Below are 24,697 nucleotides of genomic sequence, written 5' to 3'. Positions count from 1 at the left end.
TTGAAAATCCTTTCTTTTTGAAGTGTGCAGTACACTGCTGCTGTCCTGTGCAATGTGTTGCTGTTGAAACATATCAGGGATGCTTACTCCTAAATGTCCTATCTGTAACTTAATCTCTCTTGATTGGCATTTCTCCATCCCTTGTCATCTACTCTGCCCAGCTTCTTGTAGCCACGATTCAACTTTCAATTTCTAAAGACTACAGCAAAAGAGAGATGTATATTCAATCCTGTATGAATATAGATACAAAACTCTTAAAACCATAAGAAATTGAATGCAATAACATATTAAAAAGATAATTTATCATGACTAAGTAGTCTTTATACCAGGGATACAAGCTGGGGACTTTCTGCCAAGCTTTGAGATCCAGCACAGGTGCAGCAAAACTCCAGCCCATTAGGAATCATAAGTTTCAGTCCTCAGCAGCACTCTCCAGTAGACTTGGATCTGCTTGACAGCTCCATTTCATGTCCACGAAGAAAAGAACGGTGACAAAAACCTATGTGCATCATACAAGGTCTTTCCGAAATGCATCTTTGCCAATACTTAGTCACTGTCTGCCACTCCAAGCTTCAGCATTGTGTTGGGGCTTGCTAAGGCAGCTAGGTCTCTGGAGCATGAAAGGTAGCCTTTTGTGTACAGCTTGGAAGCTGTTGCTGAGGCATGCTGCTTGGTATTCCTCTTAGGAGTTTTCTCTTTAGTCTGATAGCGTGTCCTTGCCTGTACATGATACTGCCTTGCTTGGATAGCATTAAAGGGTGCGCAGCAATCTTAACAGGAAGCGGCTTCCCCTTGGGTGATGTATCAGACAGGCAGGACAATTCTCAGAAGGCTGCTCGTTATTTATGTTGTAGGTGTAGTTGCTGGCCTATTTCCCCCTTCTCCTTAAAATAGGAAGCTTTAGGGGCTCGAGTTTAATAGGCAATGTTTCAGCAACCTTTAAGGAACAGAAGATTAAGAGTTGATTAGATGAAAAGTGCCAAAGCATTTCTGCATGAAAATTTCTCCATTTACAGAAGGCATAGGTTGAGATTTGAGGAAGTGATTGTGGGTCCATGAGAAAGGTTCAAACTTTTCACTCAGTTAAATTTTAATGAGAAAGTTATGAAGATTGACTTTTCTTATGGATCTAGGCTGTAACAGCCCTTTGAGATGTTGCTTCTCTGGTATTGTGATACATGTGTTTCGAAAAGCTAAACCTGATCACATCAGAATAAAATGATTTGGCAAGATCTCTATGTGTCCTAGGTCATACACTTGGCAACAGAATTTTGCGTAAGAATGTAAGCCATGTGATTTATCGTCATTGCAGAGGAAGTTTCACTGACTGGGTTGAGAGAAGCAGGAGTTTAATGCACCTTCCAAACTTGCCCCACCTTAGTTACTTCAAAAACTAAAGAAAGCACTGGATGCAGCGCAGTGGAGTCCTTGCCAGATGTATGGGGCCCTGCCTTTGGTTCACAGCACTGCAAAACCACATAAGAGCAGCAAGAAGACAACTGTAATGTCTAAAACAGAACTAACAAGGCACGAATGAATGTCGGGACCAGATGTCACTAGTTTCTGCCATTCCCTAAGCATCAAGGATCTACTCACCAATTTTCAGAAGAGAAAATTCTACGTGTATTACTAGTAGCCTGTTAAAAACTACAAAGAAATAGCACCAAGATAACCATCTACTTAAACATACATGTTTTATTTTAGAGCTGGTTGAACTTCAGCCATGGCTAGGATTTATTTTATCTTATATTGTACTTTTGTTTTTTAATTTAGGAGCAGTTCGGTCCGATGCATTGAAACTTAATTTGACAGATTCAAAGGGTACTTGCCTTTATGCAGAATGGGAGATGAATTTCACAATAACATATGAAGCTCTAAAAGTCAATGTAAGTAAACATATTTGCCTTTTTAAAGGTTTGTTTGGTTTTTATGTTTATGGTGTTTTGCCTGAATTGGGGTCTGTGCACCATATGCATACACTGCCCTGAGAGGTCAGTAGAGGAGATTCAGTCCTGTGGAACTGGAAGTACAGTTGACAGTGAGCTGCTATGTTGGTGCTGGCAATCCTCTGGAAGAGCAGCTGATGCTGTTAACCAGGGAGCAGTTTTTCTAGTCCACTTGAGTAAGCAGGTTTTTTGGTATGTGGTGATGGTACTGGGGTTTGAACCCAGGGTCTAGTAGGTGCTAGGTAAGCACTGTACTACTTCCAGTCCCATATTTGTCTTGAGTTTCCTATCAGGGATTTATTTACATTTAGCCTTTTTTGGTCTGTGTCCCACCATCCCAGATAGGGTCTCTGTGTGGCCCTGGCTGTCCTGAAACTCAGATCCACATGCCTCTGCCTCCTAAGTGCTGAGATTAAAGGTGTGTGCTACCATGGCTAGCTTGACATTTAGACTTTTTTTTCACTTTAATTTTTTACCTTTTTAAACAAAGATTTATTATGTATTCAGTGTTCTGCCTGCATGTATGCCTGCAGTCCAGAAGAGGGCATCAGATCTCATTACAGATGTGAGCCACCATGTGGTTGCTGGGAATTGAACTCAGGACCTCTGGAAGAGGACCTCTTAACCTCTGAGCCATCTCTCCAGCCCCTACTTTTTTACCTTTTATACTGCATACAAATAAGATCTTATGTTAATTGGCCTAACACTTACTATAAAAGGATTAGACTCTTACAAGTATTTTGTTTAAGATTGGAGGGGATACTTTGAATTCATTGATTCTTTGGAGTTTTCCTTGGAGATGGTAATATGCAAATGAGGAAAGACTTCATCATATTTTAGTTACAACTACTTTTGTAATAATAGAATATACTATAAAAAAATTGTTTTAAAGTTTTTTATGTGTATATAGGTTGTGTGGGTGTAATTTTTTTTTTCTGTGTGCTTGTGCACCATTTGTGTGCCTGGTGTCAGAGGAGGGCAGAAAAGGGTATAGCGTCCCCTGGAACTAGAGTTACCATTGTGAGTCTACAATGTGGGTTCTATAAATGCAACTCAGGTCCTCCAGATGGGTAACCAGTGCTCTTAACCAATGCCATCTGTCAAGCTCCCAACTTCTAAGAAGTAGTTGGCTGTATCTACCTTTTTGTTGGTCTTTTTGGTCTTTTTACCTTATTTTCCTTTTGTTAAAGCCCTATTTATAACATGACTTTAAAAAAAAAAGTCTACAAGCTGAGAACTTGCTCATTGGTAGAACTCTTGTCCATTGTGCATGAGACCCTGGATTCTCTCCCCAGCTCTGCTGAAATGAACAAACAGCTAAAGAGTCCAGGCAAGTTTTCTTGCCCAGAGAACTGGTCTGCAGCTAAGGAATCTGAGATTGGCTCTCATAGCACACCAAGCAAAGAGCCTCTTGGCTAAGGGGAAAGTGTGATTTAGCTAAAAGTGGTACACCTAACTCAGTTCTCCAGGGGTGGGCTTACTGATGTCTGTTTTGTTCTTACCCACTCCTAAACTTTCTTTATCTTTTAGGAAACTGTAACCATTACAGTGCCTGACAAGGTGACATACAATGGAAGCAGTTGTGGCGATGATAAGAATGGTGCCAAAATAATGATACAATATGGATCCACTCTCTCTTGGGCTGTGAATTTCACCAAGGAAGCATCTCAGTATTTTATTAACAACATCACGCTTTCTTACAACACTAATGATACCAAAACATTTCCTGGTGCTGTACCTAAAGGTAACCTTAATTGGATTTGTTTCATATTCTCTTGCTTTCATTAGTAACAAAAAGTGTCAACTAAAATAATGATTATTATGCCTATCTGCCATCCTAATAAGAGTGAAAAATCAAGTCCTCATTTTCATTTCAGCCTGAATCCATGCATAGACTAGTGTTGGACACAAAGTGATATTGAGTGTCTTGTCTGGACTCTTTTACTCTATACCATAAAGTACTCTGATTGTCACACACAGTATTTTACTGAGTATACAGTTTATAGCAACCCTGGGAAGTAAATAAAGGGAATGAGGCTTGGTGACTTCCCCAAAGGCTCACTCTAAATTTAGTGAGTGAGTGAAGAGCTAGTGTTTGAAATAAGTTCCCAGAGATGGCGACTTCCAACACTTAACTGTTGTTATCTATTCGGTAGTGGGTCCTCAACAAATGTTGAGTGAGAAAACTCTTTACTAATTGAAAGTGTACATGTTCAGTAATGTAGAAGAAATACCTCACCTTCAAATGCTTTTACTATTAAGATGAACCTTTACTTGCAAAGTAAATGATAAAGTAACTAAACGTTTGCTATTTTGAGACATCAAAGAACAACTTCAACAACAACTTAGATGATTAGGCCAGTCTTGTCATTCTTCAACAATTATGCATTTGAATATTCTGAAAGTGTGTATGGTAGGGAATTTAAGGGTTTTTTTGTCAGGCTGACCCGAATGTGTACTCCCCATCAGCGCCATTGAGGATCGAGATCCTTGGTGTTTATACACCGTCATGCTCAGTTCGTGATGCTGATTTTATTAGGGATGTGATTCTCTCCCTTTTCAACCGCATCAGTGATGTTAGATTAGCAGGGTGTCTGGAGTACTTAGCTCTCTTACACATAACGTGCCATTCTGATTGCAGAAGCACTGACAGGTTGACATCAGGTGCCAAGATCTGGGGTTATTACCACCTTTGGACTTGTGGATGGAAAAATCATACTTTAAAGCCATGGATCTCTTGAGTTCAAGACCATTCTGGTCTACTCAAAAATCAAACTCAAATTTTAATTCTATTAATCTCTTATTTTGACAGGAGAACCGAGGCAAGAGGTTATTGGCTATTTTTAGATATTTATCTTTGGCTAGGGCATGGTTGTATTATCTTTAGCTACTAGAAGATTTGTCCTTGACTTTCAAGTTTAGAAATCACTGAGGGAGACAAAGCTTAATTGTGTTCCCAAGTGATATGAAGAACATTTAGCCCACTCTGAATTTTCTTTGTTCGTATTTTCTGTTTAAGTGGGTAGACAGCTTATAAATCCTTTGCGACCCTGTGAGGAAAGTGCTAGATCCTCCCTCTCAACAACAACAACAAAAGGCACACAGTAAATTCAGAATGTAAGATGCATTCTGTACTTGCACCTGTGGGTCTCTGAGTGGTCTCACAGGGGTCCTGATGAGGAGCAGAGAGAGACGAGGGATTGGGAACAGTGAGGAATCAGTTTATGATAGAGGGGTAGAAGTGCTTGATCCTGAGCAGCTGGCTAATGGTGGGCTATAAGTGGAAGGATTAGAGCAGGATGCTTCCACCAGGGGGCGTCAGAGGACGCACAGCAGTCATTGGACAGTTGCCTGATTAAAATCCAGGCTGTCTGTGTAGCAGGAGGCAAAAAGCCAGTTGGCTCAGTGCAGTGGACCTCATTATAGGGGCCTGGGAAGCCAAGAAAGGGCTTTTAGCATGATGAAGGTAGGCACTAGGGAAACTGTGGTAGGCTTTTCTAAGCCAGAAAATGATATAAGCAAAGCAGAGAGAATGGTTTCCAGAGAATATACTGCTGGATTAATTTGGAAGTGAGGAGACTACAAGCAGAGAAGCCAGCTTCAAAGTCTGTTATAATAATCAGGAGATGATGTAACTCATCCCTCAACCACATGGGCAGCTGTTAAAAGAAGATGGCTTTGGTCAGACAAGTTAGATAAAATCACTAACATGCTAACCCCCTTCCTCTTCTTTATTTTAAACAAGTGGTTGACTTTTTCTGTGACTGTCTTCTGTATAATATTTTATCAAAACTTTGGAATTTAAAATACTTTCCTTACGTGCACTTCAGGGAATTGTCTTTGAAATAATTTAGTATTTTGAAATGCTGCTTTCGCTTTGTTTTGTTTTGATTTGTCTCTTTTTCAAGACAGGTTTTCTTTGTGTAGCCTTTGCTGACTCGGACTCACTCTAGACCAGACACACTTTCAACTCACAGAGATCCTACTGCTTCTGCCTTCTGAGTGCTGGGATTAAAGGCATGTGCTACCACAGCCCTGAAATACTAATTTTTAGTCATTTAATAATTGAAGTGTCTTTGAAGCTGCTACTGAAAAAAATGTTTTCATGATTAAATATATATAAAAAACTCAGAGTAATACTGCAGACCTATAGAGATTATTACCCCAACTCTTTTTTTTTGAATTTTGAGTCTCATTGTATAGCCCTGGCTATCCTGGAATTCCCTATGTAGACCAGATTGGTTTTCAATTTACAGAGATCTGCTAGTTTCTGTCTCCTGGGTGCTGAGATTAAAGGAGTATGCCTAGACTAATAAATGTAATTTTACAATGGCTGCTTTATTATTTAAAAAAGGAAAACTTTTCTGATAAATTTGAGGTACTCCTTGGCTCCATTTTCCTCCCTGCCTGCTAGAGGCAACCAGCCTTATAACTTCCGAGTGTAATATTCCTGTCTGTAATTGTTTTAACTTTTTTAATATAGTTTCATAGTATAATCCTAAAATGTTTAGAAGCTGTTTTTTTTCTATCATCTTTTTTGTTGTTTTGTTTTTGAAACAGAGCTCACCAAGTAGCTTTGGTTTGCCTGGAACTCAGCTATGTAGTAGAGTAGGGCTGGCCTCAGACTCAGAGATCCATCTGCCTCTGCTTCCTGAGTATTGGAATTAAAGGCACGCGCCACAACTTCTGACTTCCGCTCATTGTTTTTTGAGGTCTGTCTTTATATAGCAAGTTCACATCTGTTCCTTTTTGATAACAAGGAGACAATCTTAGGAAAACATTCAAATTGAAAAATTCCCCAAACCTCATCTGTCCGTTAGGGGGTGCCAAGACAGCACTAAGTGGCTGCCTTGTTACATGATGGAGCCGCATAGAAGGCCTGTGTTAAGGATCATGAATACATTCTGTTCTGCTTCTCCAAGAGACCAAGCCACTTAGGTCTACATGATTTCAGTATTTTGGAGTTTCACTATAGGCATTCCAGTAAAAATTCTGTTCACAGTAGCATAACTTTTTACCTGAAGATTTCCTGAAATGGAATCATTTGTTTTACATTTTTATTTATTACTTTTTTTGAGACAATTTCTCTGTGTAACAGCCATGGCTGTCCAGGAGCTTACTTTGTAGACCAAGTTGGCCTCAAACTCACTGAGATCCGCCTGCCTCTGTCTCCAGAATGCTGGGATTAAAGGCATGTGTCACCAGTGCCAGACTGGGACACAGTCACCAGGCCTGTCTCTGAATCACCTCACTAGTCCCAGAAAGAGGAAGGCTCTATCATTTCTAATGTAGCTCAGGTGGGACTCTAGCTAGCTGAATCCAAGAATGAGCTTGAAGTCCCAGTCCTCCAGCCTCTCTGTCTCGGGAGCAGCAGCTACTTCAGTGCTGGCTCATGTGGTTCTACCGCCTCATTTTATGGGGTGCTGAGTATTGAACCTAGGGCCTCTGACATGCTTGTAGGCCAGTACTCTACTCACTGAGCTGCATTCTCAGCACTCCGCCTTTCTTACAGTCCCATCTGTTTACTGTAGAAAGGCGTTTTGAACTTAACCCTGGCTTTCTTCTTCCTGCCCGTCACTGTTCACCTAAGTAGCCCATTGGCCTTCTGTTTCCACTGCTAATTAAAAGTTAGGGTCAGAGTTTTTCTCTGCCTATGGCTGCATATTTGTTAACATTCCTTAAAATAAATTAGGTCTTATTTCCTAAGGCCCACTCCTAAGATTGGTACCTGCTGATAAAGGAGATCTTTTTTCTCCAGCAAAAATGGACTCCCTTATGCTATGTTGTTCTTGTTGCTGTTGTTGTTGTGTGTACACCTTTTGTTTTGACACTTTTTGTCTTCTTTGTTTCAAATTTCATTGCTACGCTCATGGTTATTTTGAGAGCAAGGGTGTAGGAAGGGGAAGGATCTTGAAATTGGGTGGGTAAGGAGTGGGGAGGGTCAGGGAGGGATTGGGGGAGGGAGAACATGATCACTTTGTGTGTAGGAGTATTTGCTGTCAAGTCTGACAACCTGAGTTTGGCTGTCCGGAACCTGTGAAGAAGGAGAGAAGCATCTCCTGCAGTTTATCCTCTGTCCCCGTCCCCCACATATGTACTCTTGATAACCAGCATGCACGCGAGTGTCCATGCACCCAAAACAATAACAATAGCAACAGATATAGTGAAAAACAGAAGCAAGTCCTCCATTGTCAACCCAGCGCATACTGTCCTTAGATGTGAGAAGTTTCAGAGGGCCACCACCTACATACACCTTTTTAAAAAATGATTTTTATTATTTTAACTTTTATTTTATGTGTATGGGTGTTTTGCCTGCACATATGTCTATGCATCATGTGTATGCCTACTGTCCACAGAAGCCAGAGAGGTGTGACATCCCCATGAGACTGGAGTTACAGGGATTTTTGGCCACTAAATGGGTGCCAAGAACTGAATGTGCTTATTCTGGTATAGCTGCCGGCGTGCTATACCACGAAGTTATCCGTCCAGTCACTGCTTTCTGATTTTTTTTGTAACCCTCATGTTTTGTCTTCCCTATGCCTACAGTTCCAGTCACAGTGAATTTGTCATTCCTGTCAATGCTCCACAGTTTATTACTTTTGGCATGGCAAGGCCTAGAAGGAAAGAAAGGCTGTATTTATGTTAATGTAAATATATTAGCAGTTTCTCATGTCTTCCTGGAAATGCCATTGTTCACCTTGTTTCATAGGAATCCTTACTGTTATCATTCCTGTGGGATCCCAGCTTCCATTGGGTGTCATCTTTAAGTGCAGTAGTGTTTTAACTTTCAACCTGAGTCCTGTTGTTCAGCACTATTGGGGCATTCACCTGCAAGCTTTTGTCCAAAATGGTACAGTGAGTAAACATGGTGAGTTTGTTTTTGTTTGTTTGTTTGTTTGTTTGTTTCTTTCTTTCTTTCTTTCTTTCTTTCTTTCTTTTTTTTTTTGACAGTATTTCTCCATGAAACAACCCAGGCTGTCCTGTAACTCTGTAGACCAGGCTGGCCTCGAACTCCCAGAGATCTGCCTGCTTCTGCTTCCCTAGTGCTGGCATTAAACACATTTTTCCCCAGTTCCTGACCAAAAACCATGAGACCGTAAAGTATAAATTTATATATGTGGCTCTTATTTTAAGGGCAGATTACATCAGGTACCATTCATTGAGATCATCGTCTGAGAACATTTCTTAAGGTGCAGACTAAATATTTTTAAAGTTATTTTTCTTTTTCTCTTCTTTCTTTCTTTTTTCTTTTTCTTTTTCTTTTTCGCAAGACAGGGTTTCTCTATGTAGTCTTGGCCATCCAGAACTCGCTCTGTAGATCAGGCTGGCCTCACATGTCAGAGATCCACCTGCCTGTGCCTCTGCATCCTGGGATCAAAGATGTGAACTAGGATCAAAGCATAGGCTTAAAGTGATAGCCATTTTTAGTGATAATTTCAGTTGAAAGCTTATGATGCATGGAAACGTTTTGTTTGTAGTATGCAGTATGTGTGTGTGTGTGTGTGTGTGTGTGTGTGTGTGTGTGTGTGAGAGAGAGAGAGAGAGAGAGAGAGAGAGAGAGAGAGAGAGATTAAGAGAATGATTGTATGCACTAGAGGCCCCCAGTGAACCATTTAATGAAAATGTAAAATTTCACATTCATTACTAGAAAACTACTAATACTTCCTAAGAAGGAATTTTAATTCCCATAACCTACTATAGGAGTGATAGAAATAAAAGGTTCCTTTGAATTTAAACCCTTCAACGATTTCCAAGCTAGTTTTAGTAAGCACTTCTTCACAGTGGTTGTTGTGTTTGAAGGAAAAAGACTTTTTAGCTTGGAGGAGGGGGGCGTTGTTTTTAGACTTGGCTCTGAATTTCTCATCAGATCAGAGACAGGTGAAATTCTTTGAAATAAAGACCTTTGCGAGTGCAAGAAAGAAGAGTATGTGGCTTTACTTGAGTAGCTATAACTTTTGATATGTTCTGAGTTTGTTTACTCTGGTTATAACTCATAAGAAATTATCTGTCTATTAAACAGTACTTTAGGAACCTCTGCTTCATCCACTTTAAAAATATACCACCAAGGTCTTCTTTTGCCCTAATTAACCCTCTTGGACTGTGAGAACCTGACTTGGAGAAGTAGTTTGTTCTCTTCCCTGGCCCAGTAAAGCAAGATCACCCTAGCTTATTTTGTCCTTTGTTTTAGAACAAGTGTGTAAGGAGGACAAAACTGCTACCACTGTAGCACCCATCATTCACACCACCGTGCCATCGCCTACTACGACACTCACTCCAACTTCAATACCCGTTCCAACTCCAACGGTTGGAAACTACACCATTTCTAATGGCAATGCTACCTGTCTGCTGGCTACCATGGGGCTGCAGCTGAACATCACCGAGGAGAAGGTAGGGTTTAGTGAAACCTTTTTTTGTAATGTATAGCGTACCATGCACTTAAGAACTAGACTGACTCAAGTTTAAATGCACAGTTGGTGTTGAGTTTTGAATAGTTTGGAAAGACGATATCCGTGAATAGTTAATATCACCATCAAGGCATCTTGGCCAGCAGAGAACCTGCCAATTTATTTAAAGACTTCTTTACAAGCTTAGATTTTATAAGCCTTCAGTAGAGGCTCAGCATATGTAGTTAAGTTAGAGATGGAGTAAAGTTCAGGGGTAGAGCACTTGCATCCCATGCACAAGGTTTGGGTACCATTCCAACACTGCCAAAAGTGAAAAATCAAACTGTAGCCTATTCAGCCTCTTGTTTGAACCACACTGTAGGTTGGTGCAAGGCTATTTGATGAGTCAGACAGAGGAGTTAGGCCCAAGTACTTGTCGAGTTGCAATACCTCATTCGGACAGCAGAGGGCGCGCCAGTGAACAAATCCCATTTTTCTATGATTGAAACAAGCCAGACAGATGGTTCTTGTGCTCTAAAAAAAAAAAAAATGTGTTTTCATTTTGGCTCATTACTGAGGAAACTTCCCTCTTCTTATTGTTGTTGTTGAAGTCGGCTGAGTCATAGCTTGAAGGCTTGTGTCAAGTTTTCTTGAAAGTAAGACAACAAGCATTCTACATTAAAAGACAACAAGCAGTCTACATTAAAAGAGGTTGTGCTGTACTTTGGTTTTATCAGTGTAATGGGCTTTGGTGTTGACTTTTACAGTTAATCTGCACCTTCCTTCTTTATTCTCCTGAAGGTGCCTTTCATTTTTAACATCAACCCTGCCACAACCAACTTCACCGGCAGCTGTCAGCCCCAAACAGCTCAACTTAGGCTGAACAACAGCCAAATTAAGTATCTCGACTTTATCTTTGCTGTGGTGAGTACTGACTGTTTGCTAAAGCTAAGTTCTTTCTCTGAGAAGTGCCCCTGCAAGTCTCCAGAGTGGTAGGTGTATGCCAGGGTGGGGGCGGGGTGATATTCGGTTTACTTATCCCTGCTCATCTCTGAGTCAGCTGGACTATCTATGGGCTGGGCTCTTGTATTAATAATTATAGAAAGTGGCTATTGTACTATTATATGTACTTCAGTGTAGAAACACGAATGAACTCACATAAAAAGAAAACTAAGTATAGTTTTTATACTATTTTCTCTTATTAGACAATTCTCATGCTAACACAAAATTTTACATATTTTATAGTTATATTCTTCTTATAAAGATACATTTATTATGTACATTGGTGTTTTGCCTATATGTATTTGTGAGTGAAGGTGCCACATGCCATGGAATCACAGAGAGCTGTGAGCTGCCATGTGGGTGTGGGGAATTGAACCTGGGTCCTTGAAGAGCCACCAGTGCTCCCAATTGCTAAGTCATCTCTTTAGCCCCATTAACATTCTTTATAGTAGTGTCTGTACTAGTAATAGCTAGCATTAAATAAGCATTGTTAGCTGTCTGTTTCTCTAGGTCCTGCATACACAGATTAAACCAACCTTGAATTAGTATTAGGTAAAAATGTCTCAAGTTCACTGTCTGTGGCAAACATTCTTGCTTAGAATGCACAAAATCCTGCAATTGATCTCCATCCAAAACCAAAAAAATACATTTACTATGAACATGCCCGGGTTTTGTTTCTGTTATTAAAATATAAACAATACACTTTCTTTTACACATTTATATTTAAGGATTATAAGTAATTTGGGGATGACTGAGAGTATACAGGACCCACATGGTAAGCAAATAGTACAGCACTTTGAAAGGGGGACTTGGACTTCCTAGATTTTGGTGTCTGTAGTGGGTCTTGGTTACTAGTCCTCTGAGAATCTGAGGGACAGCTCCCTTGTTTCTATGTGTAAGTTCATACATCGATTCATTAAATTAGGATCTTTTGCAGTGCCAGCATTCAAGTTTCTTTTGCTCATGCTTATATTAAGAGCTGAACTGTAAGAAGTTAGATATACTTGTTCTACTTCTTACGACCATTTATTAGTAATTGGGGACCCTAATTTCTAGCATTTCAGAAGCAATTACTAGTCTTAATTTTGTGTGATTAGATCTATGTGTACAATAGTAGCAAATGGGAAAGAAGAGTAGGAAATAGTTGTAGGTGAGGGAAATAGGGAGCCACCACTCTTCTGTTCTTGTGCAGAAGTAGTGGGTAATTGTATAAAAGCCACTTCTGCTTTCAATTCATATTACTATATATAGGTATGGGAATATGGTCTCGGCATCTGATGTGTAGAAAGTAGCTATGGCCCAGCAAAGTGGTATATACTTAAAGAGTGAAACAGGGGAATCCTGAGTTCAAGGCCGGCCTGAGCTATGTAGTGGGGCGCTCTCTCAAAAACAAAACAAAACAAAACAAAAACCCCAAAACACAACCATACACACAACAAAAAATGTCAGAACAGTATTTCAGATCTGACCTTGTTATCTCTAGTATAACTTTTTCTTCACAGACTATTGAGTAATTAATGACTATATTAAATTCTTATTCTAGAAATATTTTTCCCCAGTATTCAAATAAATCCTTTGTTATAGTATGTATGTGACCACCCATTGGCCACTAAACATGTCCAAATACTTGGAGTTTCAGTTGTCAAGTGTCCATGTTGCAAGTGTGACACTCTGGAATTCCATCTCCAGCACTGTGAATTACAAAATAAACAAAAAAGACTTAATGTCTTTGATGTGTCAAGGACAGGCTTGCTCTTGCTCTCCTTCCCCTTCTCTTTTTCTTTTTCTCTCTCTCAGTTGGGGTTGGATTCAGGGACTCACAAATGCTAAGGAAGCATGCAGCTACCTGGCTACATGCCTAGTGCCAGGCCAGATGTTCACACAAAGAGGAAGCGAAGAACATAGTTGTGACTGGAGGAGAGGTGAAGGTGTAATGGAAAAGATGACATTCGAGGGCATTCAAGGGTAGGTCAGATCTGTACATATAGAGGGAAGGAGAAGTGGGAAAGTAGAGGTTGGCTCTGGATAAAGGAACATAATCAGTACCAGCTGGGAGGATGATGGCAAGCTGTGTTTTCAGCTGGGTATATGAATGTAGTTAGAACAAAGTTAGGAGCACATCTTGAGTGCCAGGCAGAGGCATTGACTGAACAGAGGAAGGACTTAGTAAGAGGAAACATCAAGCCCTCTGGTACACTTGCTGCTGAAATTTCTCTCTGTCTTCATTTCATTCCAGTCTCTCTGCCTCAGGTCTGCTTCCAGCCGTGGTTTCTCTTGTCTGGGTTGTTCAAAAGCCTCTTACCTAACCTCCCCCTTTATCTCCCTTAGATTAATCTTCCCAAAGCACAGCTCTTTCCATAAATCTTCAGTGATTGTGTTTTGCCAACAAGGTAACATCTAAACAACAGAAGGGCAGCTCAAGCCCTTTCCTCCATGCGGTGAAATCTGCTCTGGTAGCTTTTCTTTCACTCCATGAACCTTCCTTTACTCTGACTTTCATGTAGTAGGTTGTGATGTCTAAGAGCATAGAAATAACCAGTCCATATGTTTGGAGCCAGACTTTGGGTTTTAATTCCAGCTCACTGATTGCTAATTGGCAGCAGTGGGGGAGGTCACTTAGCAACTCTGTGCTGGAATGACTCATCCCAAACTGGGCATAGTAACAACATCGGTAGTATAGGGGGTTTGGAGTCAAGGCCTGTGGCATAGCTCTATACTTACTTCCAGCTACCTGGGAGGTTGAGAGAAGAAAGCCAGCTTGCACTACTTGAGTTTAGTGCTAGTCTGGGCAACTTAGGGAGACCCTGTCTCAAAATAGCAAATGAAATGACTGAGGACATACAGCTCAGTGTCAGGATGCTTGTCTAACGCCTGCAGAATGCCAGGGTCAGTTTCCAGTGTCTCACACACAGAACGAATAACGGCTAGCACTTAGTTTATTTAGGTGTTTATTTAGGTAATGTTTTTTTCTCACTACCTTTGCTTTATGCTCTTGCCTTCTTGAACATATCCTTGGTCCACTTGTTTCCTAACCAAATCCTGCCCACCCCAAATTCCCCATCCCTCAGCTAGCATGATTTTTACATCTTCCCTCATTGAAGATAATTTCTTTCCTGTCAAATTTCTAACTTGTCACTTTCATTTTTAACAAGATTAACTTATTTGTATACTTTTCTTTCAAGTCAAGGAGCAAGGGGGTTACAACTCCAGGACTCATAAATGCTAACTAAGCAAGCCCTCCACCATTGAGCTATATCTTCAATTTCTTATGTATATATCTGTGTTCCTGGCAGATTGCAAGCACTGGGAGGGCAAGATACAAGTCCGATTCATCTTGCTAGTCCTACGGAGTATTTAAGACATGTTACTTTGTGTATACTAAGCATGTAGACTGTTAGAATGACTGGCTGATCAGTTAAATGCTTAAGAAAGATAGTAGGGAGTGTAGACTAGATAGAGGGACAGTAAATGTTCCATACTACAATAGGATGACCAGTTCAAAGTATCCTAGGTTGTACTTTATGAAGATCTAGAAAAGGGGGCTTCAGAATTTAAAATATTATCAGTTCTAAGGCAAGAGGAATGGCAGTTACCCTTTATTTGATTAGTATGTGGTGTATGCATGTGTCAGAATATCACACTGAACTCTATTAATACATATAACAAAGTGCTGGGTGTAGTGGTACACACTTAGGAGGCAGAGGCAAACAGATCTCTGTGAGTTCTAGGCTAGCTTGGTCTACATAGTGAGCTCCAGAACAGTCCTGACTATGTCAGAAAAACCCTGCTCCAAAACAGAATACATACAATTAACATATTTAGTGGGATGTGGTAGTGCAAGCCTTTGATCCAGCACTTGGGAGATAGTGGCGGGGGATTGCTGAGTTGAGCTAGCCTAGTCTACATAGTAAGTTCCAGACAATCCAAGGCTACACAGTAAGATACTGTTTCAAAATAAAAGTAAAATATATGTTAGTAAAATAGTAAATTTCCAAGCATTTGGGAGGCAGAGGCATGTGAGTCTCTGAGTGTGAGAAAGTTCCAGCAAGAGGGTATATAATAGAGAGATACCCAGCCTCTAGTAGACAGACAGACAGACAGATAAAAGTTTGACAAAATGGGTCAGTGGGTAAAGGCGCTTGCTGCCAAGCCTGATGATGACTTGAGTTTTGTCCTTAGAAGCAACACGATTGAGGGAGAGAGCAATGAGTTGTCCTCAGATCTCCACACACAGGAATATATGCATGTACACACACAAACAAAATAAGTATAATAAAAATTTTAATAAACATTGTCCTGATGATGCCCTCAAGCCTGTTGCATGTAATAAGGCCTTGGGTCTAAGACCCAAACCACAACATTTAGAAAACAAAGCAAAATGCACAGGTAATGTATTAAAAGATCAAGATGATGAGCAAACGAGAGATAACAGTAGTGAAAAGCAGAGAGCTGAGTGGGTTAAAAGATCACATGGAGAGCTGGCCATGGTGGCACATGCCTTTTTTCCCCCAATTTATTTTTTTATTCACTTTACATCCCGATCATAGCTCCCCTTCCTCCTCTCTTCCCAGTCCTGCCTTTACAAATTCTCCCCCCCATTACCCTCTCCCCTTAACCTCAGAGAAGGGGAAACCACCCTCCTCCTTGGGTACCACCTCATCCTGGGACATCTAGTCTGAGCAGGACTAAGTCTATTCGCTCCCACTAAGGCTGAACCAGACAACTCAGGTAGGGGAAGGGGATCCAGTGGCAGGCAACAGAGTCAGAGACAACCCCCGCTCCAGTTGTCCTGGGACTCACATGAAGACCAAGCTGCACCTCTGCTTCAAATGAGTAGGGGGCCTAGGTCTGGCCCATGCATGCTCTTTGCTTGGTGGTTCAGCCTCTGTGAGAACCAGCCCCTGGGCCCAGGTTAGTTGACTCTCTAGGTCTTCTTGTAGTGTCCTTGACCCCTCTGGCTCACTCAGTGTTATCTCCCACTCTTTCACAAGACTCCCGAGCTCTGACTGATCTTTGGTTGTGGGTTTCTGCATCCGTTTTCATCTGCTGCTGCATGAAACCTCTTGGGAATAGGCTAGGCTCCTGTTTGATATAGCGGATTATCATTAATAGTGTCAGGGATTGACTCTCTCACATGGGACGGGTCTCAAGTTGGGGAAGTCATTGGTTGGTCATTCCCTCCATCTCTGCTCCATCTTTGTCCCTGCACATCTTATGGGCAGGACAGATTTTGGATTGAAAGTTCTGTGTGGGGATAGATGACCCCCTCCCTCCACTGGAAGTCCCATCAGGCTATAGGAGGTGGCCACTTCAGTCTCTATATCCCCCTCTGGTAGGAATCCTCAGCTAGGACCACCCACAGACTATTAGTAGCCTCCACTGTCTCAAGCCTCCAGCCTGTCCCAGAGGTGCCCCCACATATTTCCATTCTCAGTCCCAGCCCTCTACTGTTCCCCTCATCCCACTCTTGTTTGCTATGCCTGTTTCCCTCCTCACCACTTCTCTCATCCAGTTCCCTCTCCATCCACCTCCAATGACTATTTTGTTTTTCCTTCTGGGGGAGAATCATGCATCCTCCCTTGGGCTCTCCTTATTACCCAAGTTCTTTGAGTCTATGGAGTGTAGCATGGTTAGCCTGCACTTTATGGCTAATATCTACTTATCAGTGAGTACATACCATGTGTGTCTCTCTGTGTCTCGCTACCTTACTCAGGGTGATGTTCTCAAGTTCCATCCATTTACCTGAACATTTCACAATATCTTTGTTTCAGCTGCCTTGGTTTTAGCTGAATAAAGTTCTATTGTACATACGTACCTATTTAGGCAGAGGCAGGAGGATCTCTGTGTTCCAGGCCAGCCTGATTTGTAGAGCTGAGTTCCAGGACAGCTAGGGCTATGCACAGTAACCCTGTCTCAAAAAAGCAAAACACAGGGCTGGAGAGATGGCTCAGTGGTTAAGAGCACTGACTGCTCTTCCAGAGGTCCTGAGTTCAAATTCCAGCAACCACATGGTGGCTCACAACCATCTGTAAAGAGATCCGATGCCCTCTTCTGGTGTATCTGAAGACAGCTACAGTGTACTTATATATAATAAATGAATAAATCTTAAAAAAAAAGCAAAACACAAAACGAACAAAAAACAAAATAAAAAAATGATCACATTGTGACCTAGGCTAGATAATAAGGACTGAGAAGGGGACAAGAAGAATAAAACAGAGGAGAAGATGAGTTATCATATATCCAGAAACATCTGACTGCTGCAATCAAAGAGTTTAGAAATGAAATGCATTGGAAAATAATTTTGTGACTATTAGTGACAGGACTTAGTTGTAGTTTATGCTGCTGGCCCAGGTCTTATGGTTTTTTTCCTCATCTGTATAATGGTACTAGATTTCTATTCTGTGGATGTCAATTCTTTTTTTTAAAGATAGTTGTGATATGTTATTAACTAGAAGCTCTTTTTTTAAACAGAAAAATGAAAAACGGTTCTATCTGAAGGAAGTGAATGTCAACATGTATTTGGCTAATGGCTCAGGTAAGCACAGCATAGGCTTGGAGGACAAGAGTGGGTTTTATGGAAGGAGAAGAAATACTAATTAGCTTATGGCCAGATTGTGTCTTATGAAATAGAAGATGCTGTGTAAAAATATTTCTTGATCACAACTTAAAATCTAATGTAGAATTATAGTGTCCTATCCCTTGCAGAGTCATCTTTTCAAAGTATGGTGGATATTTGTTAAGGAAGTGACTGAATTTTAGACTACTGAAACATCTATGGAAAGATTAGGGAGACATGGATGAGGTGGTGAATGCCTGGGATTGCAGCCTTGGGAAGCAGAGACAGAAAGATCCTAAATATGAGGACAGCCTGGGTTGCATAGTGAGCCCTAGGTCACTTTGGGCTATTTAGCAATATCCTGTCTCAGAAAACAAAATAAACAAGTGAACTTAGTAATGGCAACAGTTGTTTTTTGGGGGGTCAGAGCCTGACTCCAAACTCTTATACTTTACTAAAAAGCCCTGAGGAAGTGCTAGGGAGAGAGCTCAGTTGTTCAAGTGCTGGCAGAGCACAAAGATCTGAATAAAGAAAAGGTAGATGTGGCAATGTGCACTTGTGATTTCAGTGCTGGGGAGGCAGAGACAGGTGGATCACTGGAGCAAGCTTATCCAAAAATAAGCTTTAAGCCAGTGAAAACCCTTGTCTTCAAAACCAAGATGGATAGCACCTGAGGAACAATACTCAAGGCTGTCCTCTGGCCAACCCTCCACATGCATGCACACATCTAGGTAAATATGCACACACACACACACACACACACACACACGTCCTCCTCCCTCACACATGAAGACAGAATCCTGGTGATACACTAAGAAGTTACTGACCTGCCTTTTTTCCTCTGCAGCTTTCCATGTTTCAAATAACAACCTTAGCTTCTGGGATGCTCCTCTGGGAAGTTCTTATATGTGCAACAAAGAGCAGGTGGTTTCCGTGTCTCGAACATTTCAGATAAATACCTTTAACCTGAAGGTGCAACCTTTTAATGTGACGAAAGGAGAGTATTCTACAGGTAAGAAACAAAGAAACCTTATTCACTACATTGTTCTATCTCCCTCTGGGTGGTTTTTCCTCTGGGTTAAAGGGATTCTGTACATGAGCATAGAGAAATAGCTTCTGATGGGAAGTTCTTACAGCCTGGAACCAATTGTGTAACTCTTCACTTGGTCATCAGTTTTCATTTTTGAAAACCTGAAAATAATTTGAAGTATTTAAGGATCCTTTTTCAGGAACAGGTACTCCCCTGGGGTTTTGTTTGGGTGGGGATGGCACTTGGAGCAGCAGCTTTAAGTACCTTATATCTGCCGCCTTGGACCCTCTTCTTGGGGGAACATTTTCATACCCATATGAAAACAATTTGGTTTAATTTGCTTAAGACACAAAATACAGGGTAGTAGCAAAGCCTCACAGCCCGTGAATTCATCTTGCTTGCCAGAGTGACATAGGGAGATCTGCAAGTATAATTTAGTTCAAGTAAGGCTTTTTGAAGACCTACTTTAGAAGGGCAAATGATGGCCTTTATTTGAGTTTTAATGAAATCCTCATATACTGTATTTGTATGAATATAGAAGATGGATTTGGCATTGCAAGATTAAGATTTGCATGACAGAAAAAAAAGTACAGCAAATTCCTTAAGTGACTTATGCTTTTAAACCAATTACTTAAATAGGAGGTTTGTGGAGCAGAGCTTTGCTGAGCAGAGCTTTCCAGTCGTTCCCATCCTTCCCAAAAAATTAATCTAGAGGCTTATAAGTAAACAGAGATGCTATGATTAAAGTGAGTATGCTGTGAACGATTCGGCTGCCTTTGCAGTGCTATGGAATACCATCTTGGCCTTGCTCCGTCCAAAAGAGACTTTACCATTCTTGTGGGTAGAAAGGTTAATCACAACTTAAAAATATATTCAAGACTCCATTTCCTTTGCCAGAAGTGACATGTGCTTATAATCATAGTACTTAGGTGGTCAAGGCAGTCATCTGGGGTTCAAGGTCATCCCTGGCTGAACAGTCACTTCCAGGCTAACCTGGGGTATATGAGATCCCATTTCAAAGAAACAAAAACAGAATCCAATTTCTTTCTCTGTTTGTTTGCTTATTACTTTAATTATTTTGATCTTACAATAGATTTATTTTTGAATCTTCATCTAGCTCCCCTACATTATTATCCTAGTTTGAGGTCCGGTTTTGTGTTTAAAATTTAAAATCACCTGCAGTACTATTCTCAGTTCAGGTCACTCTCTCGTTGGCAGTGGCCCGAGATGAGCCAATGCTCTTGCCTAATTTGAAAGTGTGGGTGCCAGAGAGATATATAACATTTTAATACTGATATTGAATGCATGATCTATTTATGGAACTAGGTTCTTGGTTGTGGGTAACTATAAATATCATACCCAGGTAATACTTAAGTGTATTCAGGGAGGAAATAGAATTGCAGTCAGGTTGAAGAGTGTTGATTGGATTTTATTAGATCAGACTACTTGCTATAAATAGAAAAAAATAGCCCCTTTGGGCTGCTATTCTGAGCCAGATTGATAAAACATGTAGTAAACACACTCAAATTAGTAAGCGGTCCTAGTTTCTTAGCTCTTCCACCCACTGAAATCACGTATATTAAGTTAGGGACAGAAGCTTTTTGTGAGACAGTTTGGACAGTGATTTCTCAAGTGTTGAAGTCATACGGTCTCTGTTGTGACTCTAACTCTGCCTTTGCAGCCTGGAAACCACCCTAGGCAGTTCATGCAGATGAGTGTGGCTGTGTTCTAGTAAAACTTGAAGGATATGAACATCTGAATTTCATGTAACTCCCATGTTTCACAAAAGACTATCTTCTTTTCCAGTCATTTAAAATTATTCATCTTATTTTAGCTCTTCAGCCAGATTTGCTGACCCCAATTGTTAATGAACTCCAGAGCCAGCCTGAGTTCAGTCCAGCAATACCCTAATGTTTTCTATTTCCCCAGAGATGCACATTCTCCCACTTAGAGGTTAAAGTGGTTCTATAGACATAGGCTGGCTTAGATCTCTTCATTGATGATAAAGTAATTCTCCATCTTAGAAGTATGTATAACACTGTGTGCATATCACGTGATACATTGTTTACTTTGAACTATAAAAAGTCTGTATTCATACATAAAAATATCTTCATATGTACTCACAAATGAAAGGACAAATACACTTTAGGATTGTAGCTTTAACTGGTCATCACTTTCTATACTTTATCATAAAAGTATGCCTGCTTTTGCTAATTTGAAATTTATTTTATAAGAGCATTTCTGACTTTTAAATCAACATCTTTTACTTCTGGCTATTTCTTTTTGATTATACTCATTATTTGTTACACACTTTTTCTCACCTACAGCCCAGGAGTGTTCGCTGGATGATGACACCATTCTAATACCAATTATAGTTGGTGCTGGTCTTTCAGGCTTGATTATCGTTATAGTGATTGCTTACCTAATTGGCAGAAGAAAGACTTATGCTGGATATCAGACTCTGTAACACTAATCCAATGTGATCTCTGTTATAAAACAATAAAGCAAGTACAAGTTCTCGCATGTAATACTATTGAAGGTACATTTAGTTCCAGTCCTGCTCTTAGGTTGGGTGGTATGGCAGACCTCAAACTAAAACAAAGACTCCCAAATGCGATCCACTTCAAATGAATCGTGTGATTTTGGTTTTCCTGACTAAGGAGTTTAAAACTACTATAGCAAAATGCATGGACAAAATTATCTGGACTACAGGTTCTGTCTCACTGTCTGGAATTCTGATGAGAACGTCCAGTGTAGGAAAAAGAGCAGGTTTCTTCTGCCTGCATGAGGTTGACTGCGACCATCATGATCTCCAGTGGATTTGTACTTGCTCGTTCTGCATTTCTTGTGACTTTTGTTTGCAGGTTGACTTAGCTACTTCAGCATTGCTCCATGTTTGACCTATGAAAAAGGTATCAGTAGATTTGAGCAGAGCCCAGAAGTATCATGCTCTTGCCAGTAAAATTCTTTTCCCATGTTTTTTTTGAATATATTTGTACTGAAATGACAAAAACACAAAAGTCCTAAATTTTAGAATAGATGTTAATCTTTTTATTTAATCTTTAAAAAAACTGGATGTTTCAATCTTTTAAATTGCAAGACACAAGGCAATTCCAACTGGGCATTTCAATCTGGTTTTAGGTGCTTTAGAGATAATTGCTAGGCAGTGCCAAATGAGGGCATCAGTGCTTTGTACCCGGAAATTGGCCTCTATATGCAGCACTAAGATTAATACAGCTTTCTCTTGAACCTTCCAGTCTTCCATGTCGGTGGTAATGTGCTTTGTTTTTTCCTTTTTTTTCCTCAAGAAGAAATGTTAGTATGTCCTAAATAATGAAGTGCACTTACGCTCATAAAATTGCTTGCACCTAATCCAAAAGTCATGGTCTTGCCTTAGTTCATTAACATGGTCTTCATTTCCGGTTTGCATTGACTGCTATAACACTTACTCATTTGGCTTTCATGTTTAAATGGTTCTGTGATAATCAAAACTTAGTTACTGTTCACTGTGGTACTTTTCCATTCAGTTCTGTACTCAGAGATGGCACCACCTACTGCTTCTATGAGAGAGTTAATTATTTCAGCCCAATGCCTAACACATCATGTATTCCTTACAGCTTCTAGGACATCTTCCATACATGTATGCGTACATGTGTCCATACTGGTATGACCCAGCAAATATTTCTTAAGATATTGATCTGCAACCATATATAGAAGGTTCTTGTTATTGGGAGGGCAGATTAAATGCCTTTCATTCTCAAGAAAGTGAAGAGCTATCTGGGTTCCAAAATGCTGATGTTGAATACATGATATATATGCACACATATAGGCACTTGCATGTTAGCATGTTTATGTCTGTGACTGTCTTTTGAGTTATATAGGAGTGACAGAGTTTGTGTCACTTTAACTTGCTGTCTACTTAGCCTGAAAACCTTACTCGTTCAGAATCATAGTCCTGACTGACTTCTAGAGCAACCAGGGCACTGCATGGCCAACTTAAAACACTTGTTATAAACGAACCAGAAATCTGATTTTTAAAATACATTTTTCATTTTAACTGTGTTTTAGCATAAGCTTGTTAATTCTAAAAGAATGGATTGTGCTTTTAAGAACATAGGTCTTATGTATTTGTCATGAATCAACAAAACAGCTTTTAAAAAAGGACTAATTGGAACAAGTGGGTGGCACTGGCTTAATGCTGTTAATGTTTCTAAACGAATTTACATTTAGATCATATATTGGATTCATATTAAGATACCTCCAAAGCACTGTTTTATAGAAAGATCTGATTTCAATAAATATTTTTGTATTTTACATGGGCCAGTTTATGTCTGCTATTTACACTATTATTTCCTATAGACAATACACACTATCTTTGTATTTTTTTTTTTTGTATTTTTGTTTTGTTTTACTGGTTTTGCTTCTCGACGGTAATACTCTATTTGGTTTGGGATGTTTTCCACACTTTAGTATTTGTATAAGAAACTGGTCCATGTAAGTACTTTCCATGTTTTCTCTTCAACTGTTTAAAGTGCTAGTTGATGTACGATATCTCTTCTCAGATATTTGCCTGTCTGTTTGCCCAACATTGCTTCTAAATCAATAAAGATTCTTTTATTTCTTAAGGAAATTTGCTCACATTTTTTCCCACTGGTTAAAGTGAAGATTTTGTATATTACATGATGCCAATTTAAAAAAAAACCTTAGAAGAAGTGCTTAAGAATAGAATTAGATTGTTTTCCATATATGTTGTCTGTGTGCTACTCTTGTCTCGAACAATAGCCCCATTCGTAAGCTTTGAGTGGCACAAGGATGACTGCAGAATAAGGGTTCCCTGAGACATGCATCTTTGCCTAGGCTTCAGGTCTGTGTGATTTTATTTGGCAAGTCTGTTTTATGAGAGAGAGGGAGAGAGAGAGAGAGAGAGAGAGAGAGAGAGAGAGAGAGAGAGAGAGAGAGAGAGAGAGAGAGAATGAATGAGAATGAATATGTATGTGTGAGAGTGTGTAAGCAGGCGAGCATAAGCACTTTTGTGGAATCTCAGTCATAGCTAGTGAGGTAAATAGTAATCTAGGATATTTATTTCATAGTAAATCTTTTTGGTACACTTTTCTTAATTCCTGAATTGGGGCTAGCATTTCATATCCATAACACAACCTGTCTCTTAGATTAGCTCACACTGGCATTTTCAATCGCCATGGATTTTCCCAGTCATATTAATTAGTATGTTATGCAAGACAGCATAGCAGTTCACCCGGCAGGTTTCTCCGGAGATCCTGAGGTAAGCCATGACATTGCACTTAGTTACCACAGCTCTCAACACAGCTAATGTGGGAAACATTGGCCAAGTTCCGGAACTGCTTTAGGGTGTTAGTCTCACAGGTTTCTTCATCTAGGGATCGTGGGGGCTTTCAAATTCTGCTTATTCTTCTTACCTCTTTGAGTAATGCCTTTCATTTCAGAAATGATAAACACACCTTTGAATATTTTAGAAGGAGCCTGATAAGAAGCCACATGTTTTATTTCAAACCCAAACTTAAATTCAGTGAACAGTGTACCATTTTACATTTCATGCATATTGTCAGGAAGAATTCTTAGAAGACTCATCTGTTTTGAAGATTATAGCATTACCATCTGTTTGTTTAGGTAGAAAAAGTTCAATTGTTTTGGGTTCACATCTCTTCTTCTACCTGGAAACCAAAATCCTGTCAGTGATCATTATGTCTTGTCTTTTAAATTGGTACAGACATAAGTTAAACCGAATAGTTTCAAATATTTT

At 40.0% G+C, this 24,697-nt stretch overlaps 1 protein-coding gene across 3 annotated transcripts in view; it reads left to right on the top strand.

Moving 5' to 3' along the window:
• Positions 1-24,697, top strand: part of Lamp2 (lysosome associated membrane protein 2) — a 49,005-nt gene that overhangs the window by 12,238 nt on the left and 12,070 nt on the right. For 2 of the 3 annotated variants that reach the window (XM_087599122.1, NM_017068.3), the window contains 7 exon segments: positions 1,774-1,886; positions 3,477-3,690; positions 8,656-8,814; positions 10,135-10,334; positions 11,132-11,254; positions 17,804-17,867; positions 18,736-18,900. In XM_087599122.1, coding sequence (XP_087455248.1) covers positions 1,774-1,886; positions 3,477-3,690; positions 8,656-8,814; positions 10,135-10,334; positions 11,132-11,254; positions 17,804-17,867; positions 18,736-18,900 — 1,038 coding nt within the window. 3 annotated transcript variants of the gene reach the window in all.

This window comes from Rattus norvegicus, chromosome X (genome assembly GCF_021556685.1).
Source record: "Rattus norvegicus strain SHRSP/BbbUtx chromosome X, alternate assembly SHRSP_T2T, whole genome shotgun sequence".
Classification (NCBI taxonomy): domain Eukaryota; kingdom Metazoa; phylum Chordata; class Mammalia; order Rodentia; family Muridae; genus Rattus; species Rattus norvegicus.
This window is presented reverse-complemented; position numbering and strand designations above follow the sequence as displayed.